This window comes from Sapajus apella, unplaced genomic scaffold (assembly GCF_009761245.1).
Source record: "Sapajus apella isolate SASKATOON/1434 unplaced genomic scaffold, GSC_monkey_1.0 scaffold9, whole genome shotgun sequence".
Lineage (NCBI taxonomy): Eukaryota > Metazoa > Chordata > Mammalia > Primates > Cebidae > Sapajus > Sapajus apella.
This window is the reverse complement of record NW_022436949.1, coordinates 44,275,750-44,296,837: the sequence shown is the minus strand read 5'-3', so window position 1 is coordinate 44,296,837 and position 21,088 is coordinate 44,275,750. Positions and strand designations below refer to the sequence as shown.

The following is a 21,088-nucleotide window of genomic DNA, read 5'->3' as shown; positions in this document are numbered from 1 at the left end:
CCCAGGTTAGAGTGCAGTGGCACAATCTTGGCTCACTGCAACCTCCGCCTCCTGGGTTCAAGCAATTCTCCTGCCTCAGCCTCCTGAGTAGCTAGGATTACAGGTACCTACCACCACACCCGGCTAATTTTTGTATTTTTAATAGAGATAGGGTTTTACCATGTTGGTCAGGCTGGTCTCGAACTCCTGACCTTGTGATCCACCTGCCTCAGCCTCCCAAAGTGCTGAAATTACAGGCTTGAGCCACTGCGCCCAGCCAAGACGACCCCATTTCTTACCATCCTCTCTTGCCTGCTCACATTGCTCCAGACACCCTTTCTGGTGACTTCAGAAATGTTCCAGGCTGACTCCCTCTTCCTAGACTGCTCAAGTCTTCATCCAGGTGTCCACCCAAATGTCCTGGGACACAGAGGCCTTCCCTGTCTATCGTGTCTGAACTAGCTCTCCCTGCGCGACCCTCCCGCAGTCCTTCCGTATCCTTACTTTGCTTTGGTTTTCTTCATCACACTTTATCACCATTTGATGTGCTGCATATTTGTTTGTTTCAGACTAGAATATATACTCCATGGGAACATGGATTTCATTTTGTTTACCATCATATCCTAGTTTCTTGATCAGTCTGACTCATGGTGGAACTCAGTCCATAATTGCTCATGAATGACATTTATTCTACTTTATTACAGTTTGTCTATAATTACAGGACTTCTATAGACTGTGAAGATGTGATTACATATTTTTCCTGGCCCTGAGCTTACTGCTTTAACATAAACCTACCATTAAAGGATTTCCTTGACTATATCTCTCTTATATCAAAAACCATAGGATCATAGATTCGAAATGAATCTTGAGAGGTTGTCGGTTTACAGCCACACCTTCAGTGAAGACCATACAGAACAACTATGCTATTTTGAAAAGCCACCAGGGAAGAAGAATCCATGATTTTATCTGTTTAACTACATTTATATCTAGGAGGTTCTTTTTAAAACCAAATCTAAATTGCTTTTTCTTTTATTCTGGCGTCAGAAGAATTTTAAGGAATAAAAGCTAGTCAGCATTTACTTTCTTCTTTTTCTTTTTCTTTTTAATTATTATTTTTTGAGATGGAGTTTTGCGCTGGTGTGCAAGGCTGGAGTGCAGTGGCAAAATCTTGGCTCACTACAATCTTCCAGATTCCAGTGATTCTCCTGTCTCAGCCTCCTGAGTAGCTGGGATTACAGGCGCCCACCACCGCTCCCGGCTATTTTTAGTAGAGACAAGATTTCACCATGTTGCATGCCAGGCTAGTCTTGAACTCCTGACCTCAGGTGATCTGCCCATTTGGGCCTCTCAAAGTGTTGGGATTACAGGCGTGAGCCACCACGCCCGGCCATCTTTTTCTTTTTTAAATTTCTTTTTTCACAAGAAATCCAATGACTATTGTAGAAAGAAACAAAGAAAGAAGTTATTCATAATGCTCAAAGATAATCTCTATTAATAGGCTTTCAGGTTTATGTGTGTGTATATACATTTTTTCATTTTACTTTATTTTATTTTTTCGCACATCTACTTCTGTTGCCCAGGCTGGAGTACAGCAGCCATCTCGGCTCACTACAACCTCAACCTCCTGCACTGAAGCGGCCCTCCCACATCAGCCTCCTGAGTAGCTGGGACTACAGGGGTGGTGCACCACCACGCCTGGATAAATTTTTTAATTTTTTGTAGAGATGGAGTCTTACCACCTTGCTCAGGCTGTTCTCAAACTCCTGGGCTCAAGTGATCCTCCCACCTTGGCCCCCAACGTGCTGAAATTACAGGCGTGAGCCACCACACCCCAGTCTACATATATATTAGTATTTTACTGACATGTAACATAAAGAAAGAAATACACAGATCATTAACAGCTTGATAAATAACTCAAAGTGGATTCATTAGTATAACCAGTCATACCTTAGGTCAAGAAATAGCGCCCCCTGAATTCCCACACCTTATTCTCTTTATCTTTCCTAAAGGCAACCACTCTCAGGATGTCTGACACTATAGATCAGTTTTGTCTGATTTTGAATTTTATATAAGTAGAACCATGCAGTACTCCTTGGTATTCATAGTATCCTTTTATATCTGCCTTCTTTTATTCAGCGTAATATACTGAGCATCAGTGCATCAGTGTATACACACACATACACACAAACACACACACACACTATTTCTCTGTTTATTATATCTCTCTTCAGTTGTATCTAATCAGCTCTTTTTGCTTGTTTTTTGAGACAGAGTCCTGCTCTGTCGCCCAGGCTGGAGTGCAGTGACGAGATCTCGGCTCACTGCAACCTCTGCCTCCTGGGTTCAAGCAATCCTCCTGCCTCAGTCTCCCGAGTAGCTAGAACTATAGGCATGTGCCACCACGCCCAGCTAATTTTTGTATTTTTAGTAGAGAGTTTCACCGTTGGTCAGGCTGGTCTTGAACTCTTGACCTCAGATGATCTACTTGCCTCGGCCTCCCAAAGTGCTGGGATTACAGATGTCAGCCACTGTACCCAGCCTTATCAGCTCTTAAACCCAATAGTTTTTTTTTAAACATTGAATTATTGTATTTTCAATTGTAGAACTTTTTTTTTTTTTGAGACAGCGTCTCACTTTGTCGCCTAGGCTGGAGTGCAGTGGTGTGATCTTGGCTCACTGGAAGCTCTGCCTCCTGGGTTCAAGCAATTCTCTTGCCTCGGCCTCCCAAGTAGTTGGGAGTACAGGCACGAGCCAGCATGCCCAGCTAATTTTTTAACTTTTAGTAGAGAGAGGGTTTCACCATGTTGGCCAGGCTGGTCTCAAACTCCTGACCTCAAGTGATCCACCTGCCTCTGTCTCCGAAAGTGCTGGGATTGCAGGCGTGAGCCACTGCACTTGGCCAGAATTTTTATCTAACTCTTTTTTATAGTTTCCAATTGTTTCAAAAGTCTCCATCTTGTCATTTAATCTCTTGAATCTGTTAGTCATATTTATTTTAATGTTCATGCTTATCACTTCCATAACTCCAGTGAGTCTGTTCTTATTGTATACTTCTTTTCTTGGCTTTTGTCAAGTGTGTCTTCTTGTATTCATGATTTTATTTTGTAAGTTCTATTCTACTCTGCCTAGAGTATTTTTAATTGAGCACCACACATTGTTTATGAATAAATACAGAGACGGTTTGAGGCTTTAGATGATGATACCTTCCTCCAGAGTGCATTTCTGTTTACTTCTGGCATAGAAGTAGGCTACAGGAGGCCAGGCGTGGTGGTCCATGCCTGTAATCCTAACACTTTGGGAGGCTGAGGTGGGTGGATCACCTGTGGTTAGGAGTTCAAAACCAGCCTGGCCAACATGGTGAAATCCCATCTCTACTAAAAATACAAAAAAAAAATGGCTGCATGCGGTGACTCATGCCTGTAATCCCAGCACTTTGGGAGGCCGAGGCAGGCGGATCATGAGGTCAGGAGATCCAGACCATCCTGGCCAACATGGTGAAACCCTGTCTCTAGTAAAATACAAAAAAAAACAACAACAACAAAACAGCCAGGTGTGTGTGGTGGTGGGTACCTGTAGTCCCAGCTACTTACGAGGCTGAGCCAGGAGAATGTCTTGAACACAGGAGACAGAGATTGCAGTGAGCTGAGATCATACCACTGTACTCCAGCCTGGCGACAGAGCAAGGCTCCATCTCAAAAAAAAAAAGAAAAAAAGAAAATTAGCCAGGCATGGTGGCGCTCGCCTTTAGTCCCAGCTACTCAGGAGGCTCAGGTAGGAGGCTGAGCTTGAACCCGGGTGGTGGAGGCTGCAGTGAGCCGAGACTGCGCCAGTGCACTCCAGCCTGGGAGACAGAGTGGGACTCTGTCTCAATAAAAATAAAAACATTAAAAGTAAAAAGAAGCAGACTATGAACTTAATCCAATTTTTTGAGCTGATTTGAAGCAGAACTTCATTCCTTATGAGAGTTAGCCTGTCTCCCATTCACCCTTTATCCAAGAACGTAGTGCTTTTTGGTCCCAGACAAAAGCCTGGGTTGTCTGCCAGAACTTCTCTTCCATAGGGGGCACTGAAACCCACCTGGCCCTGTCGAAGTACTAACCCTCTGTTTTTTCCTTTTGCCACTCAGTTGTCTTCCAAATTAACACCTGCCTCAAGGAGAGGCGCAGTGCCCAGTCCCAGGTTCGCCTGTCTGAGCTCCCATCGCTTCTGGATTTGGCTCCACAGATTGCCTTGCCAGTTCTCTGATAATTCCAAGCACATGGGGTTTGGGTTTTCCCCTCATTAATTATTCTGTCTAGCTTTTCTAGTCATTCTTAATGGCAGGATTGTTCTGAAATAACCTAGCCCGCCATATCCAGAAGCAGAATTCTACATATACATGAACAAAAAATGTTACCATAATAGAAATACTTTCCAGTAGCTTGCTTTTCTCATTTATCCATATATGAACCATCAACATCTTTCAGAAGTATGTCAATATTAATTTGCACAATCATTTAACATTGCTAGATAGAATTTATACCACTCTATGACTGTAGCATAATTTGTAGACAAACAGTTGTAATTGTATATTTCAAGCATTTTTCTATTTTTTCTCTCTTATAAACAGCAATATGATCTCATCTTCATATATACATTTGTAAGTAGTTGTAATTATATCTTAAGTATAATATCTCAATTTTTAAAAAAAAAAGTATGAATATTTAAAAGGTTTTCTAGTTTTACTAAAGGAACCTCTAGGAATATCATACTAATTTATATTTCTACCAGTGGTATGCAAGCACCAATTTCCCTTTTTTTTTTTTTTTTTTTTTTAGTTGGAGTCTTGCTCTGTCACCCAGGCAGGGGTGATCTTGGCTCACTGCAACCTCCGCCTCCCAGGTTCAGCGATTCTCCTGCCTCAGCCTCCAGGGTAGCTGGGACTACAGGCTCAAGCCACCATGTCCAGCTAATTTATTTTTGTATTTTTAGTAGAGACTGGTTTTTGCCATGTTGATCATGCTGGTCTTGAATTCCTGGCCTCAACTAATCTGCCTGCCTCTGTCTCCCAAAGTGCTAGGATTACAGGCGTGAGCTGCCATGTATTTTTAATATAGCAGAATATTTTTAAGCTTTTTTTTTTTTTTTTTTTTTGGCTCACTGTATCCTAGAACTCCTGGGCTCAAGGGATCCTCCTGTCTCAGCCTTCCACGTAGTTGGGACTACAGGCAGATGCCACTGTCACTATGCCCAGCCTTTTTTTGGCTGTGGGCTGTTGCTCAGGCTGGAGTGCAGTAGCAGGATCATGGCTCACTGCAGCCTTGACCTCCACAGGCTCAGGTGATCTTTCCACCTCAGCCTCCTGAGTAGTTGAGGCTACTACAGGTGCATGCCACCACGCCAGGCTAATTCTTGTATTTTCAGTAGAGATGGGTTTCACCATGTTGCCCAGGCTGGTCTCAAACTCCTGACCTAAAGTGATACTCTCACCCTGACCTCCCAAAGTGCTGGGATTACAGGCATGAGCCACTATGCCCAGCCTAATTTTTATGGAGATGGGATTTCACCATGTTGCCCAGGCCAGGTCTCAAACTCCTGTCCTCAAGGGAACCTCCCACCTCATCCTCCCAAAGTGCTGGCATTACAGGTGTGAGCCACCATGCTCAGCCTAAGTATTTTCTAAATAATAGAATTTTATTTAGTCTATGGTTAAAACAATATTCTCTATTAAAACTTGCCTGTGTCTGACTTATAAATAAACAAGTGTTTTCCGAATGATTATTTTATATTCTCATAGTGGGAACACTGTTGGGATCACAAAGAAAAAAAAATGAACTTGCAGCCAGGCATGGTGGCTCACATTTGTAATCCCAGCACTTTGGGAGGCCAAGGTGGGCAGATCATGAGGTCAAGAGATCAAGACCATCCTGGCCAACACAGTGAAACCGTCTCTATTAAAAATACAAAAATTAGCTGGGCATGGTGGCACACGCCTGTAATTCCAGATACTTGGGAGGCTGAGGCAGGAGAATCGTTTGAACTCAGGAGGCAGAGGTTTCAGTGAGCCAAGATCACGCCACTGCACTCCAGCCTGGGTGACAGAGCCAGGCTCTGTCACCAAAAAAAAAAAAAAAAAAACAAAAAAAAAAAAAAAAAAAAAAAAAAAAAACAAAAAAAACTTGTGCCCTGACCTTACAGAGCTCCTGATTCCTCACAGATGTTCTTCTATGACCCCCTTTTCATGAAGCTCCACAGTGATGTTCGCAGCAGGCCTGAATCCTGCATAGACAGGTTTACCTCCTTGTGCTCTTACCAGTTATAGACGTATTTTGGACCCTGCCTTTATCTTTAGCTACTATTATGTACTACAGCTCACAGTCCAGGATGGCTCCTTAATCTCCTTCTGTCAACGCTACATATTCACACAGTATGGCTGTAGTTTCTTTTTGTTCCTTTGTGTTAGTTACTCCCTTAAACTTATCCTGTTGAGGCCAGTTACGGTGGCCCATGGCTATAATCCCAGCAGTTTGGGAGGCCGATGCAGGCAGATCACGAGGTCAAGAGATCGAGATCATCCTGGCCAACATGGTGAAACCCTGTCTCTCCTAAAAACACAAAAATTAGTTGGGCATGTTGGCGCATGCCTGTAGCCTCAGCTACTCTGGAGAATGAGGCAGGAGAATGGCTTGAATCTGGGAGGGGGAGTTTGCAGTGAGCTGAGATTACACCACTGCACTCCTGCCTAGCGACAGAGCAAGACTCCATCTCAAAAAAACAAAACAAAACAAAAAACTTGTCCTGTTTAAACTCTACTCTACGGTTCTTACCATTCAACCAGTTTACCAAAATAACTCACTTAGGTCAGAGGTCAACGGACTATGGCTCCTGGGTATAAATCTGGCCTGTCACCTCTTTGTGTAAATAAAGGTTCATCGCAATACAACTGTGCTCATTGTATAGGTGTTGCCTATGGCTGCTTAGTGATATAGCGGTGGAGTTGGGTAACTGGGGCAGAGACCCCAAGGTTCATGAAACCTAAAATATTTACTTTCTGGCCTTTATGGAAAAAGTTTGCCAGCTCCTGATCTAAAGGCTGGCTATCCTCTAACGCTATAAGAAGATCTTGGGATTCATAAAGATTTCCTCACTGCCAGATTAAGCAGCTGCACAGACCAAACCTCCAGCTCCAATTCCAGTGGATACAGGGCTCTTTTTTTTTTTATTTTTTAGGCGCAGTTTCACTCTTGGTGCCCAGGCTGGAGTGCAATGGCATGATCTTGGCTCACCGCAACCTCTGCCTCCTGGGTTCAAGTGATTCTCCTGCTTCAGCCTCCTGAGTAGCTGGAATTACAGGTGTGCGCCACCATGCCCAGCTAATTTTGTATTTTTAGTAGAGATGGGGTTTCACCGTGTTGGTCAGGCTGGTCTTGAACTCCCAAACTCAGCCTCCCAAAGTGCTGGGATTACAGGTGTGAGCCACTGTGCCCGGCTAATAAAGGGCTCTTATCTGTTTGGTATGACTTTATTCAGGGCACGCCACCCCCTCCTTCCTGAAGAAATCATCCTCAGTTTCTGGATTCAGATGAGATAATTTTGTCCCCTCCACCACCCCAAGCCAACCAGAGTCCTCCCTGCAACTCTTCCTTTAAATCTAGGCTCTCAACGTGTTAGCATGATGAAGCCCTGACAGCAACTGTCTTGCTCCCATGTGGAGGGAGTCCACCTAATAGTTATGCTAGCAGAGGCCAGGGAGCCAAAATAAGGACCCACAGAGTCCTGATTCCCTTATTTGAATCCCTAGATGAACTTGTCAGAAGCCAGCTTCACGTCTTGCAATTTTCACCTTAACACTTGACCGTGACTGATTTATAAATACTAGATTTCCGTGTTACCTGAGCCCATACATTACTCTTTCTGCCTAAGTTAATTTTGACAGGGTTTCTGTTGTATGAAACTGAAAGAGTCTGGACAAGCATAAAAACTGGGACCATGGCCAGGTGTGGTGGCAAACACCTGTAATCCCAGCCACTCAAGAGGCCGAGGCAGGAGGATGGCTTAAGCCCAGGAGTTCAAGGCCACGGTGTGCTATGATTGTTTGATTGCACTCTAGCCTGGGTGATAGAGCAAGATCCTGTCTCTATGAAATAAATACATAGAAACTGGTACTGGGAGTGAAAGGTGCCAGAGGAAAACTGATTAGGTAACTGGTGTGCACGAAGCTGAGTGGAAGACAAGTAGAAATCTCTGAGTCTGGGAAGTTGGGGAGCTTTGATTTGAAGCTGGCTGAATTAAGCAGCTGCATAGACCAAACCCCGACGCCCCTACTCCGGTAGATACAGGGCTTTTATCTGTTCAGTAGCACTTTATTTAGGGTATACCACCTGCTTCTTCCGAAATAAACCCTCCTCTGTCCCTGGATTCAGGTGAGATGATTTTGTCGCCTCCCACCACCCCAGGCCAATCAGAGTCTGGCAGCTCTTGTGCCAGATCACTTACAGACTTTGGATCTGGGAGGTGCAAAGAATGAAGTTTTACAATGGTGCTTTCTCATTGGCATCAGGAAGCACACTATGTGTCAGGCACCACGCATGTAAATAGATGAGGTGCTCCCTGCCAGAGGCAATTAGCCTAGAGGCTTTCAGTACCTCAGGCACTGCCCAGCTGCCTGGGACTCAGGGCATGGATGGCTGCCACTCGGGTGGGCCACAGCCCAATGTTTAGGAAGCTCTCAGTCTAAAAAACCAGGCTGAGTGTGTTGGTTACTTTTTGTGGCCTTTAGTAAGTTGCAAGAAAAACAGACGGGCTTCAACTGAATTGGCGCATCAGGAAGTCAAGCAGTCTTGGATGAAAGCGGTGGAGTCTAGAGGGAGGACCTTCCAGCCTGTACCAACAATCCCAAATTGGAAGAGGCGTGTTTCCAGCAGAATCCAAAAGCTGTGTGAACCCTCCCAAGCTGAAGTAAGTGAGAGTTAGTTAGAGAGACTGGTAAATACCTGGGAAGTAAACCTGGGAGCAGGCTGGCTGGCTGGGCGTGTGACCTGTGTGGTCGTACATCGCCCCACACTTAGAAGGGCCCTATGTGGCTGGGCGCGGTGGCTCACGCCTGTACTCCCAGCACTTTGGAAGGCCAAGGTGGGTGAATCACGAGGTCAGGAGTTCAAGACCAGCCTGGCCAAGATGGTGAAACCCCGTCTCTACTAAAAATATAAAAATTAGCTGGGCATGGTGGTGGGCACCTGTAATCCCAGCTACTCGGGAGGCTGAGGCAGGGAATTGTTTCAACCCGGGAGGCAGAGGTTGTAGTGAGCTGAGATCATGCCACTGCACTCCAGCCTGGTGACAGAGCAAGACTCCATCTCAAAAAAAAAAAAAAAAAAAAGGTTCCACAGAAAACTGAAAAAAAAAAAGGATTAAAAAAAAAAAAAGGGTCCTATGCCTCTGTTCTCATTGTCTTGAAACTGTTAATATGCTTTGAACAAGGGCACACATTTTCATTTTGCAAATTATATAGCTGGTCCTGCCTGGGACTCTGGGAAAGTCAGAGACTCAAATGACCCTGATCCTCTGGGATCCTTGGAGCTAATGCCAGGCTTCTCTCTCCTCCTGCTGCGTACTAATTACTAGCTGAGTAATAATTTCCCCCATTACCAGGCCTGGGGTATATCCAGGGGATCAGGGGCAGATTAACCCTGCCTATCACCTCGATCCATTCATTCAGAGGCAGAGAACTGCCCCGAAAGAACAAGACCAAGGGCCCTAAGGGGCAGAGGGCTGAGTTTCCAGTGATGAGGTTTAGATTCAAAGCCTGGACTCAATAGGCTTCTGGCTTGGGTTTCTACTCAGTTTTCAAGGGAGTTACATCACCAGGGCAATCACAAACCTGGTGACTGTTTAATTCCCAAAGCCCATGCTTCTGAAACTCTGTCCCAAGATGCTCTTGGGTACTGCAGAGAATTCAGAGGTGCCATGCAGTATTTGACATCTTTTAGGAAATATGGTGGGATTATACAACTGTCAGATACCACAATGACAGATAGCTCAGATTAACATTAGATCATGCTACATTCTTTTCAGTGATGTTGCACAATTTGCAAAGTGGTTGCTTATATTTTTGAAAGTTATTGTGATTTAAAAGAAAACACAAAAAAATCAATGTGAAACAAGTAATGAAGGTGGCAGTGTCCACTATGATTCTAAGGTTGGGAAGTTGTGCAATGTCCAATATGAACACATGTCCTGTCGGCAACTGCGATTATTTAAAAATAAAATTAAACTGTTACTTTATAATTTACAGTATTATTTCTTCAAATGTCCTCTATGTTACTAAGACAGGAGTCCATATTAATTTGTTTGTACCTATTTTCTTTTTTTTTTTTGAGGCACAGTTTCACTCTGCCATTCAGGTTGGAGTTCAGTGGTACGATCTTCGCTCACTACAACCTCCACTTCCCAGGTTCAAGCGATTCTCGTGCCTCAATCTCCCAAGTAGATGGGTTTACAGGAACTCACCACCATGCCCAACTAATCTGTGTATTATTAGTAGAGACGGGGTTTCGCCATGTTGGCCAGCCTGGTCTTGAACTCCTGACCTCAAGTGATCCACCTGCCTTGGCCTCCTGAAGTGCTGGGACTACAGGCATGAGCCACAGCATCCAGACCCTATTTTCTTAATTAATTGGCCTGTTAGGTATTTCCTTTGACCAAGAGATGCTATGAAAAAAAGTCACTGGGGCACTAAGGGTGCTATGAAGGAGAACACTGCTCTAGGACATTCCCCAGAACCCCACATCTTCACCAATAGGAGGTGGGCTGGTCAGCCTGCCCCAGAATTCTCTCTAAGGTGGCCATGGAAGAGACCACAGAAAAGGGAGTATCTCTCAAAGAGCTGAGCCAAGTGCGGCCCAGGGGCTGACCAAGGCTCCCCCACCTCCCCTTCCAGAAGGGTTTCATGTACATTACAAACTGATGGATGCCTGTTCCCTTCCTTTTCTTTTCCTTTGAAATGAGAGTTTTTAAAGTAGTTTTCAAACATATCCTCCTCCATAATACGTTAAACACATGAAGGTAATTACATTTACCAATTAGATAGAGATTGCTGGCCGGTGAAGAGCCATGTCTAGGCTTGAAAAAGAGAAAGCCATATTGTCCAGAGCCCCTGGACCAGGAAATGAATGGCCTCAGTAGAAGGCGTAGGGTTGACTCGCTGTGGGGAAGTGGTGAGTGTATAAATGGTTATTCATGGGCTGACTCTGTTATTTGGGGAGGGGAGTACACACAAGTTATAGGTATGGAAAAGATACCTGTGTGTGTGTGTGATGTGTGTGTGTTGGAGGGAGGGCATGTGTGTGCATGCATGTCTGGGCAGCCAAGAAATGAAATCTATTAGGCCAGGAATCTTCTTTGCATTGGGGAACTGCCCCTTCCACATTCCATTATTCCATGATGCTGTTCAGAATGGACTCTTCCATCACTGTCCCTCCTTGCCCTTTGGTCCCAAGAATGGGTATCCACAGATGTGAGTTCCTCCACTAGATTTGGCATATGGACACTGGGTCAGAAAAGGTCACTCTCTTCTCTCTGAGATTACAAGGCCCACACGGTGTAGATCTTGACACCACATCCAGAGAAACTAGATGGGATGAAGCCAAGGAGAGGCAGAGAAGAGGTGAGCAGCAGAGGAAGATAGAGTTGATTTTATCATTGAACCCATCTTTTTGGATTAATCCAAGCCTGATGTAGCCATGTGTTGACATTTATTTATTTGTTTATTTATTTATGACAGAGTCTCACATTGTCACCCGTGTTGGAGTGCAGTGGCACGATCTCGGCTCAATGCAACCTCCGCTTCCTGGGTTCAAGCGGTTCTCTTGCCTAAGCCTCCCAAGTAGCTGGGATTACAGGCACCTGCCACCACACCCAGCTAATTTTTTTTGTATTTTTAGTAGAGATGGGGTTTCACCCTGTTGGTCAGGCTGGTCTTGAACTCCTGACCTCAGATGATCCACTTGCCTTTGCCTCCCAAAGTACTGAGATTACAGGCATGAGCCACTATGCCCGGCCTGATTTTTATTACTGAACTAAAATATCCCTTTTGTGCTTATGGAGGTCTGAGCTAGGTATCTGTCATTTGTTTTTCAAAGACTTCTAACAGTATCTCCAGCATAGCTTCTTTAGGAAACCAAATACAAATGGCAGGAAAATTAAGGTATAAGACGGCACGCTTATCCTTTTTGTAGATGAGGCTTTGATGACAGGGTAGTGTATAGGTCAACATTTTTGTGATGATTTTAAGCTGACTTAAGTTTTGTGCATTCTGGAACAAATACCTGCAACTCATAGGCACGTTTTACCTTTGTGTGCGTGTACAATGATCTTTAAGCACATAAGCCTCTGGATCTGCTTGAAGTGAAAATTAAAATGATTTTTTACAATTTGTCTTCCTCGTCAGAAAACAGAGCCAAGGGCTTTTAGAAACTGGTGCTGCAGTTGTGTGACTGTAGGCTGGGTGACATCATCCTCTTGGGGAGGACTTCATGTGTGCCCTTTCTGGATACGTCTGAAAGCAAACCCAGCTTCAGGAGGGAGGGAAAGCGACACACACAGCTCTTGATGAATCTTTGCATACTGCAGCCTTTATGAGCTGATTGGCAGGGTCAAGTGGCCACTGTTTAGAGGGCAAGGAGCCCTGTTAATTGGATCTTTGCCAAGCAAAATTGCACATGAGAATTTTTCTAGTGAGCTTGTTCGAGTCCTTCTAAACAGCCTGTTCCCTGGTGTGAGCCTCCAGAACTGCAGCAGAGAGAATGTGCAACAAAGAGCCCCCTTGCAGGCTCACCCCCAACTCTCCTGGCAAATTGCACCTCCCAACACTGGGGAGAAGGAGGCAGTGGGGGAGACAGATCTTGTTTAAATAACCTTTTGCCTGAACTGAATATGGATAGGCCTGCAAAATATTCTGAACGCTTTTTCTTTTCTTTTTGAGACGGAGTCTCACTCTTGCAGGCTGCAGTGCAATGGCATGATCTGGCTCACTGCAACTTCTGCCTCCTGGGTTCAAGCAGTTCTTCTGCCTCAGCCTCCCGAGTAGCTGGGACTACAGGTGCACGCCACTATGCCAGCTAATTTTTGTATTTTTAATAGAGATGGGGTTTTACCATATTTACCAGGCTGGCTTCGATCTCCTGATCTCCTGATCCACCCGTCTCGGCCTCCCAACGTGCCGGGATTACAGGCGTGAGCCACTGTGCTCGGCCTCCCTGAACACTTTTCTGGCAGATTTTTGTCATGTGTTCCAGATGATTTCTTCGAATCAGGAATATTTTATCAAGCGAACACCTATACATCTTCTGTTTCTGCTCTCAGTTGTATGGTGATTGGAGACTAGTGCTCTGGTTTCTGTGCAAGGTAAAGTTTAAGGCCTATACCCAAGGAATATGAAGCAATGCTTATTAGCAGAAGTGTACAGTATGAAGCCTGCAGAAAGGTCCACAGGCCTTGGCAAGGGAGAATGAAGCGCCCATTCCTGAAGCTGAGCCTGGAGGACCCAGCTAAAGAGGGGCTGACCAGAATGCATCTGCAGAAAAGGGGGTGTGTTATGGGCTGACTCGTGTCCCTCCAAAATTCCTATGTTGAAGTCCTAATTTCTAGTATCTTAGAATGTGGCTATATTTGCAGATAGAAACTTTAATGAGGTAACCAGGCAAAAACGAAGTCATTAGATGGGCCTTAATCCAGTCCGACTGGTCTCTTTCTACAAAGAGGGAATTAGGGCTGGGTGCGGTGCCTCATGCCTGTAATCCCAGCACTTTGGGAGGCCAAGGCCAGTGGATCACTTGAGGCCAGGAGTTCGAGACCAGCCTGGCCAAGATGGTGAAACCCCTTCTCTACTAAAATACAAAAATTAGCCGGGTGTGATGGTAGGCACCCGTAGTCCCAGCTATTAGGGAGGCTGAGGCAGGAAAAACACTTGAACCTGGGAGGCAGTGGTTGCAGGGAGCCAAGATCTTGCCATTACACTCCAGCCTGGGCAACAGAGCGAGACTCCACCTCAAAAACAAATAAAATAAAAATAAAAAGGAAAAATTAGGACACGGGAACACACAGTGAAGACCATGAGAACACATAGGGAGAAGCTGGCCACTACAAGCCCAGGAGAGAGGCCTCAGAAGAAACCAACCTTAATCTTGGACTTCCAGCCTCCGGAACTGAGGAAATAAATTTCTGCTGTTTGGGCCATCCAGTTTGTGGTTCTTTGTTATGGAAGCCCTAGCAAACTAAGGCAGGGTGCAACCAAAAACCTAGAGTGATGTCCCGGAGAGAGCCCGCCCTCTGAGCTCTCCACCCACAGAATGAAACCTCATTAGCACCACTCCTCAGCGTGGCTGGGCTAGTTTTCTAGGGCTCTGGCATACCTTTTCCTGCTATTGTGTCATCCAACAATGACTAGACGTTCTTCTTTAAACTGATCTTAATAATTTGTCTTCACCTACTGAACATGTGTACAAATTTGTCAAGCCTTCTGTTAGTTACTTATCCAAGCCCCTCCTATTTCTCCCTTTAAAGTTCACCATGTAAGTCCCTTCCTTTAATCTGTAAATTTAAATTGCTAATGCTTTACTTGTCTAGCTGTTCTTTATAAAGCAGCATTTGGGGGTGTTTATCTTTTCAACTTAGAAAAGTGAAGGGATTGATTGTTGAATTCTTGTTTTCTGCTGCTCTCTGAGCTCTGCTGAGCGTGCGTACAAACTAGCTTAGGGGCAGCAAATACAGGGGCTTTATATTTGGAGGGGCTCTATGTAGGGGTATGGAAATACTCTTTGTGGTCCAGAAAATATTTCAGAGCACAATTCATTGCCAGACTGATGTCTTTAAGTGAACACAAAAGACAAAGAGGACCAGGGGAAGAAAAATAATTCAATGGATAAGTAAATAACTCAATGGGTTAGTATCTCCATGGAGACCATAAAATGCATCATCTCTATGGAGACCCTCATAATCTCCTTCTGGACTTATGGTAGTGTATAACCTGTTGTAATTATACATTGGGGGTAGAGGGAAAGTGACAAGAGGAAAAGGATGAGGATGATCCTTTTCTTTCCTTGGTGGAAATGATAGCTATTTGCCACTCTAAGATTAATCAATTATGGTATTGTAAACATCCAAAGTTAGGATTCTGGGAAACCAGTTAATTAGGATGGGGTAAGAGGCGCCTTCGGATCTAATGTTTATATGCCCAAAACTGAACTGGGTATCTGACATGCATTAATAGTTGGTATTCAAAAAAGGTGTGAATGAATGAAGGTAATAAGCTAATTGCACCGGATCTGATGCTGGGCTCAGGCCCTGTCCATCATCTCCATTCTGCAAAAACAAAGAAGGTAGAGACCTACTGCCCTGGGGAATACTAGGTACTGCCTGCAAACCGCCAAGGAGAACCAGTAACTCCCTTGTTGCTTCCTTCCTTCCTTTTGATGAGAATGGTGTTCAACAGTATGAACACGGTCAAAGAAGGAAATAAGGGTCAGCCACGGAGAGGAGATAAACAGGGTTTGGGGCCACAGACCAGCTGATGGATGCAAGGCAGTGTGTCCAGAGAAGTTATATCCTGCTGGAACCTCCTTGTTCTGAGCCTCACTAGCCTTGGGACACAAACTAGGATTCTGGTTTCTTTTTTTATACCCAGAGTATTATGAGCCTTTGTCCCCCATCTGCTGTAGCTTACTTGCTGGCAATTAGCCCACTGCGAAGTGATTTCTGAGCATTGACCATGGCAATGCCTCCGATCAGCATCCAGAGGTTTCTGACCATTCATCCCATTTCTTCCTCTTTATCTTGGTGCCAGGTTACTGCCCCGACTCTGTTGACCCTAGAAGAGTATTTTTACTGTCCCTTTACTGTATTTAGACATGTTTAGATACACAAATATTTACCACTGTGTTCTAATTGCCTCTAGTATTCAGTACAGTCGAATGCTGTTCAGGTTTGTGGCCTAGGTGCAATAAGCCATATCATATAGCCTAGGTGTGTATGTAGCGGGCTATGCCACCTAGCTTTGTGTAAGTACACTCTTTGATGCTCACATGACAAAATCAACTAAGGACACACTTCTCACAATGTATACCCATTGTTCAGCACTGCACGACTGTGTGAGTGTATACCACATACATTAACATATTTATAGTAGTTTGAGATCAGACTATGTAGAGTTTTGTATCCAGCATTTTCTTTAATAATATATAATGAAAACATTTTTCCTATTACCAGATATTCAAAGACCTCATTTTAAATGACTACCTAGTACTCACTGTATGAAAATAATATTATTTACTTAACTACTGTGAGACTTTTCGGCAGTTCCCAGCTTCCCCAGGATTCCAAACATCACTTGGCCAGTCTTTTTTTTTTTTTTTTTGAGTCGGAGTTTCACTCACGTTACCCAGGCTGGAGTGCAATGGCGTGATCTCGGCTCACCGCAACCTCCGCCTCCTGGGTTCAGGCAATTCTCCTGCCTCAGCCTCCTGAGTAGCTGGGATTACAGGCACGCGCCACCATGCCCAGCTAATTTTTTGTAGTTTTAGTAGAGACGGGGTTTCACCGTGTTGACCAGGATGGTCTCGATCTCTTGACCTCTTGATCCACCCGCCTCGGCCTCCCAAAGTGCTGGGATTACAGGCTTGAGCCACCGCGCCCGGCCCCTTGGCCAGTCTTTTTACCCGCATTCTTCCACACTTCTGGTTGCTGCCTTAGAATATGCTCCTTTAGGTAGAATTCCTGGCTGCGCTAGAGAGTATCAACATTTTAAAGATTCACATTCTTGTTTGTTTTAAAGATTCACATTCTTGTTTGTTCTGCTATTCATCTCTTCTGGTATCCATTTTTTAGGCGTACAAAATTTACACATGATTTTAAGTTCCTGGATATCAGGGTTCGTACTTATCCAAATCTTGTATTTCCTTGCAGTCCTACTTAGGGGTGGCAGGGCTCCTCAAGATGGGTATACCAGGGACAGCCATGAAGGAATTCTAAGGTATTCCCGAGGACTCCGAGGAAAAACACGCATCTCTCCCAAGGGAAAGAAGGGATCAGATGTTAGCATCCTACTCCTTGTCCGATCCAGAGCACCCGGGGAAAATCATCACTCCTTACCTTGGTGGAGGCCTTTTAGAGCTCTCCACGGAGGCCTGTACACTCTTGGGGACTCACTTTGTCTGCCTAACTCACCAGCCAGGGTGCAAAATGGCCACTTAGGGGCATGAATGAGGTGCCAGCGTCCCTACTATCTAAGGAGGAGCGAGTCATCTCTTGGGTGACGGCCGCTCTACCTGTTTGCAACTGTAATAAGCCACTTCCTGGAGGCCTAGGGGCCCGCTCCATCCAGACTTTTCTCCTCAGCAGCTGGAGAGAAGGTGGCTGGAAGGAGGAGACAGAGATGGTGCTGAGTGGACCCGGAGCTTCCGAGGCAGGGGAAAGAGAGGGAGAGGGTTCAAAGTCCAGACCCGCTTTCCTTCCCTTCCTCCCTGCCCTCTGCACCCCATTTTCCCCTTCCCGGGGGTGGGTGCCCCCGACTTGTTGCGGAGCCCAGAGATGGTAGGGTTCAGCCTCCTCATAGTCTCGCTAAATTCCCAGCCGTTTTCGGTAACCAAAAGCGCTAGGAATTAACCTCTCTCGGCCTCTCCCCTTTCGGTTTCCTTCTCGGGTTGGCTGGAAACTTCACCCAGACACCGGAGCAGCTCTGGCGTCCTGGCACCGGCCACCGGCTGAGGCCCCGCGGGGCGCTCTCCCGCCCGAGGTGCCCCCGACCCCGACCCTGCCCTCAGGGGCTGGCCCGGGGCGCGTTTTCCCAGGGGACGCCATAAAAGGGTGGGCTGGCTGGCGGGAAGCGGGGGCCGGGCGGCCCAGGTTCACCCCGGCGCCGGCCTGGTGGGCACATGGCCAGCCTCCGGCCCCAACTCCGTCCCTCCCGGCGCGCCGAGGCCCCCTCCCGGCCGCGCCGCCCACCCGCCCGCGGGGGCCTGGGAGCGCCGCGGGAGCCGCTGGGACCCGGGCCGGGCCGGCAGGCGGCGGCTGCGGCCTAGGGCTCCCGCGCGGCCACCGGCCTCTCCCCTCCCCCTCCCGGAAGCGCGGGGCGGGGTCCCCGGCCGGGCCGCGGGGGCGGGCGCGGGGGCCGGGCCGGGGCGGGACGCGTTCGGCGCTCGCGGGCTCGGCGGGCTGTGCGCGCCCACTCCCGCTCCAGCGGCCAGAGCGCGCGGGCCCAGGCCCGGCTCCAGCCGAGCAGCAGCAGCGGCGGCGGCGGCAGTTCGCGCGAGGCCCCGCGCCCCCCGCAGCCCCTCCCCGGCGCCGTGCATGGAGACGCAGCCAGCTGCTCGCCGCTGAGCCCCGCCGCCCGGCCGGGACCCGCCGGGGCTGGGGTGGCCTCGGGCTCCGGCCGGCCCTGCCGCCCGAGGGCTGCGCGCGGCCCGCGGGCCTCGCTGCCCGCGCGGATCGCTGCGGCCCGGCCGTCCCGTCCCAGGAAGTGGAGGTCCCGAGCGCCATGGCTCACTCCCCAGTGCAGTCGGGCCTGCCCGGCATGCAGGTAGGCGGGCGCGGGCCGCAGGGCCGGGATGCGCGGCCGGGCCGGGGCGGAAGCGGCAACTTGGCGGCGTCCCCACGGTCCCCCCACGCTCAGCCGGCCAGGGTCGCGCCGGAGCCTGGCTCCCAGCGCGCCCAGCTGGGCGGAGGGTCCGAGTCCGAACCCCGGGCGTCCCTGCCAGCTCCGGCGTGTGCGTGCAAGGGCCGTGGGGACCGCGGCCTGGGTCCGGATGTGGGGGTGCGGACGCTCGCCCTCCCCGCTCCCCGCGCCCCAACACTCCCCCGGAGCTGCAGGCCCGGGCGGCCCTGTCCCCAGGAGAAGTGAGGCGGAGCGATGCCCTTGGAGGCCCCGCCAGGTCCCCGGGCCCTGCGAGCGGGCCGGGTTGACGGAGGCCCCAGGACGCGCCCCCCTGGGCTCGTCCCCCACCCTCGGGCGGGCGGGAGACCTGGTCAGGGCGGGGACGGGGAGCGCGCCTGGACTCGTCCGGGCCCGGGGCGGAGGAGGCAGGGCGGAGTGGACGAAGGTGTAACCACCAGTTTCACTTGCTGCGGCTTTGCCCTGAGCCCCCGTGCGCCTGCGGAGCGGGGGAAAGTGCGAGCTGCAAACCTTCTGGAAGGAGGAATCCCCCGGAGGGTCCCGGCCCCGCGCCCCCGTACTTTCACTTTGAGACTTGGTTGCATTTATGGTTCTTCGCCCAGTAAACCTCTCCTTTGGTACTTGGTGACATCTTGGCCTACCAGTGACTTTTTGGGGGATGGCGGAGGAGTTGAATTTTAAATTTACCTGAATACGTTAAAGGGTGTTTTTTGTTGTTTTTGTTGCCGTTGGGGACTGCTTTTAGCCCTTTGAAAAACAAAACCACCGTCTGTGGCTAACTCTTGTCAACTTTGTAGGCGCAGAAATGGTGGCAAAATGTTTGGGATTGAAATCTTAGGTTACAGTTTGGGTATGTCATGAAAGTTTTGCTCTCCCTGTTTAGCTAAGTAAGTGAACGTGAAGTGTTTGAAGAAAACCAAAAGCACCCAGGTGGATTACTGGTTGATGTATAGATACCAGCAGGCTCCTTCCCTGTGTCTTGAGGGCCGAGAAGCCCCGTGCCCAGACCTGAGGACTGGTTCTGGGTCTGCCCACCTCTTCCAGTGAGATCAGCTTCTCTCCCTTCTGTTTTTGAAACCGTAAAGAGAAAACTGGATTTCACTGTTCAGGTTTGAATTCTGGAAAAATAGGAACCCAAAGTTACCAGTTTAATGGCAGCTAGAATTTTAGTCCGTGTGTGTGTGTGGTTTTTAGGAGTGACAGTATCTTAAGAGTGTGGCTGGGAAGATGCTTGACGAATATTCTTTTGTGGATTCGTTTAAGGAGGGTTGAATTTAACATGCATTCAAACCTAAACTGCTGACTGCTAGGTAACAATCAGATGTAGTTTATTGGTATTTCCTAAAGCCACTTTGGTATGAGTTTAGAGGTGTGTGTAGGTCAGAGTGAACGGGGTGAAAAAGAACTTCTTACCAGTTGAGCAAGAAGGACTCGTGTAAGGATTAAAAAAAAAAAAGGTTTTATCAGTATTTCCTTTAGATTGATATTTATACGGTGATCATCAGGTTGGAATCTAGCACAGGTGCCTCACTTACTAGGTTACTTGGCCTTTGTGGAAGCGAATCAATTTGAAAAGGCACTAAAGCCCCTTTGGCTGGTGCTGTGAAGTCAGTATCCTATGGTTACCAGGTGATATCTACTATCTCACTTTTTCATTTTTGTCCTCACTTTTTTTTTTTTTTAAAGAGTGGGTCAGAGTTTTTAAATCTTGGGAAAAGAAGATAAATTTCCTTAATAACTTTGCCTCTCAACTATTATGTGTCTGCTAAGTTGTGTTACTTGGGAACTGTTTTTATTTTGCTTTCTCAGTATGAAAGATGTTAAGTGTTTCTCAGAAAAGATGACCAGATTTTCAGCCGTTACAGTTCTGCAGTTTCAGAGGTAGGAAAGCTGGCTTCTGCCAGTCATTCCTGTACCTAAGCAGTTACTGTCTGGTAACTGTGTCATTTGGGGAAGAACATTCCCCACCCCTAGAAAAGAAAAACAAGCACATTTGTTTTCTACTTCAAATTAGCAGTTGCTGCTGTCCTGGGAGGCTTCCCTAAGAGTTCTCGCTGAAGATTAAATTAAAAGCACTCCCGCTTTTGATCGTGGTCTGCCAAAATGGGAGAAGTCCCTATCTCTTCTGTGGTTTGCCCTGATGGGCCTCATAGCCCTCCCTTTTTTCTTGTCTCCTGACCAGGGCTTGTAAAGAGTTGACTTAGAAAGACAGCAGAGTGAATTCAGGTGGCCCAGGCAAAGATGCTTGAAAAATAACAGCCAACCATATTAGTATATGCACCATTTTTCAGTGTTTTGCAATTCATTTTTATGCCTCTCAATTCTTACTGGTACTGTTGAGACGTAGATATTATTACACCGTTTTGTAGATGTGGAGACCACGGGAGACTAACTGAACTGACCAAGGTGAAATCATATATTACGCGGCAAATTTGTGATTGGAAACTTGGTCTTTCCTGACTCCAA

General features: G+C 47.2%; 1 protein-coding gene across 3 annotated transcripts in view; it reads left to right on the top strand.

Annotated features, from left to right (window-relative positions):
- The first annotated feature begins 8,787 nt into the window (after positions 1 to 8,787).
- STK24 (serine/threonine kinase 24) overlaps positions 8,788 to 21,088 on the top strand; it is a 138,322-nt gene continuing 126,021 nt past the window's right edge. The window contains exon 1 of one of the 3 annotated variants that reach the window (XM_032277527.1): positions 8,788 to 8,916. In XM_032277527.1, coding sequence (XP_032133418.1) covers positions 8,803 to 8,916 — 114 coding nt within the window. In that variant the 5' untranslated portion in view covers positions 8,788 to 8,802. Of the gene's footprint in view, positions 8,917 to 17,599; positions 18,530 to 21,088 lie in introns of those variants that run through there. The other 2 variants (XM_032277525.1, XM_032277524.1) reach the window with 2 other exon arrangements.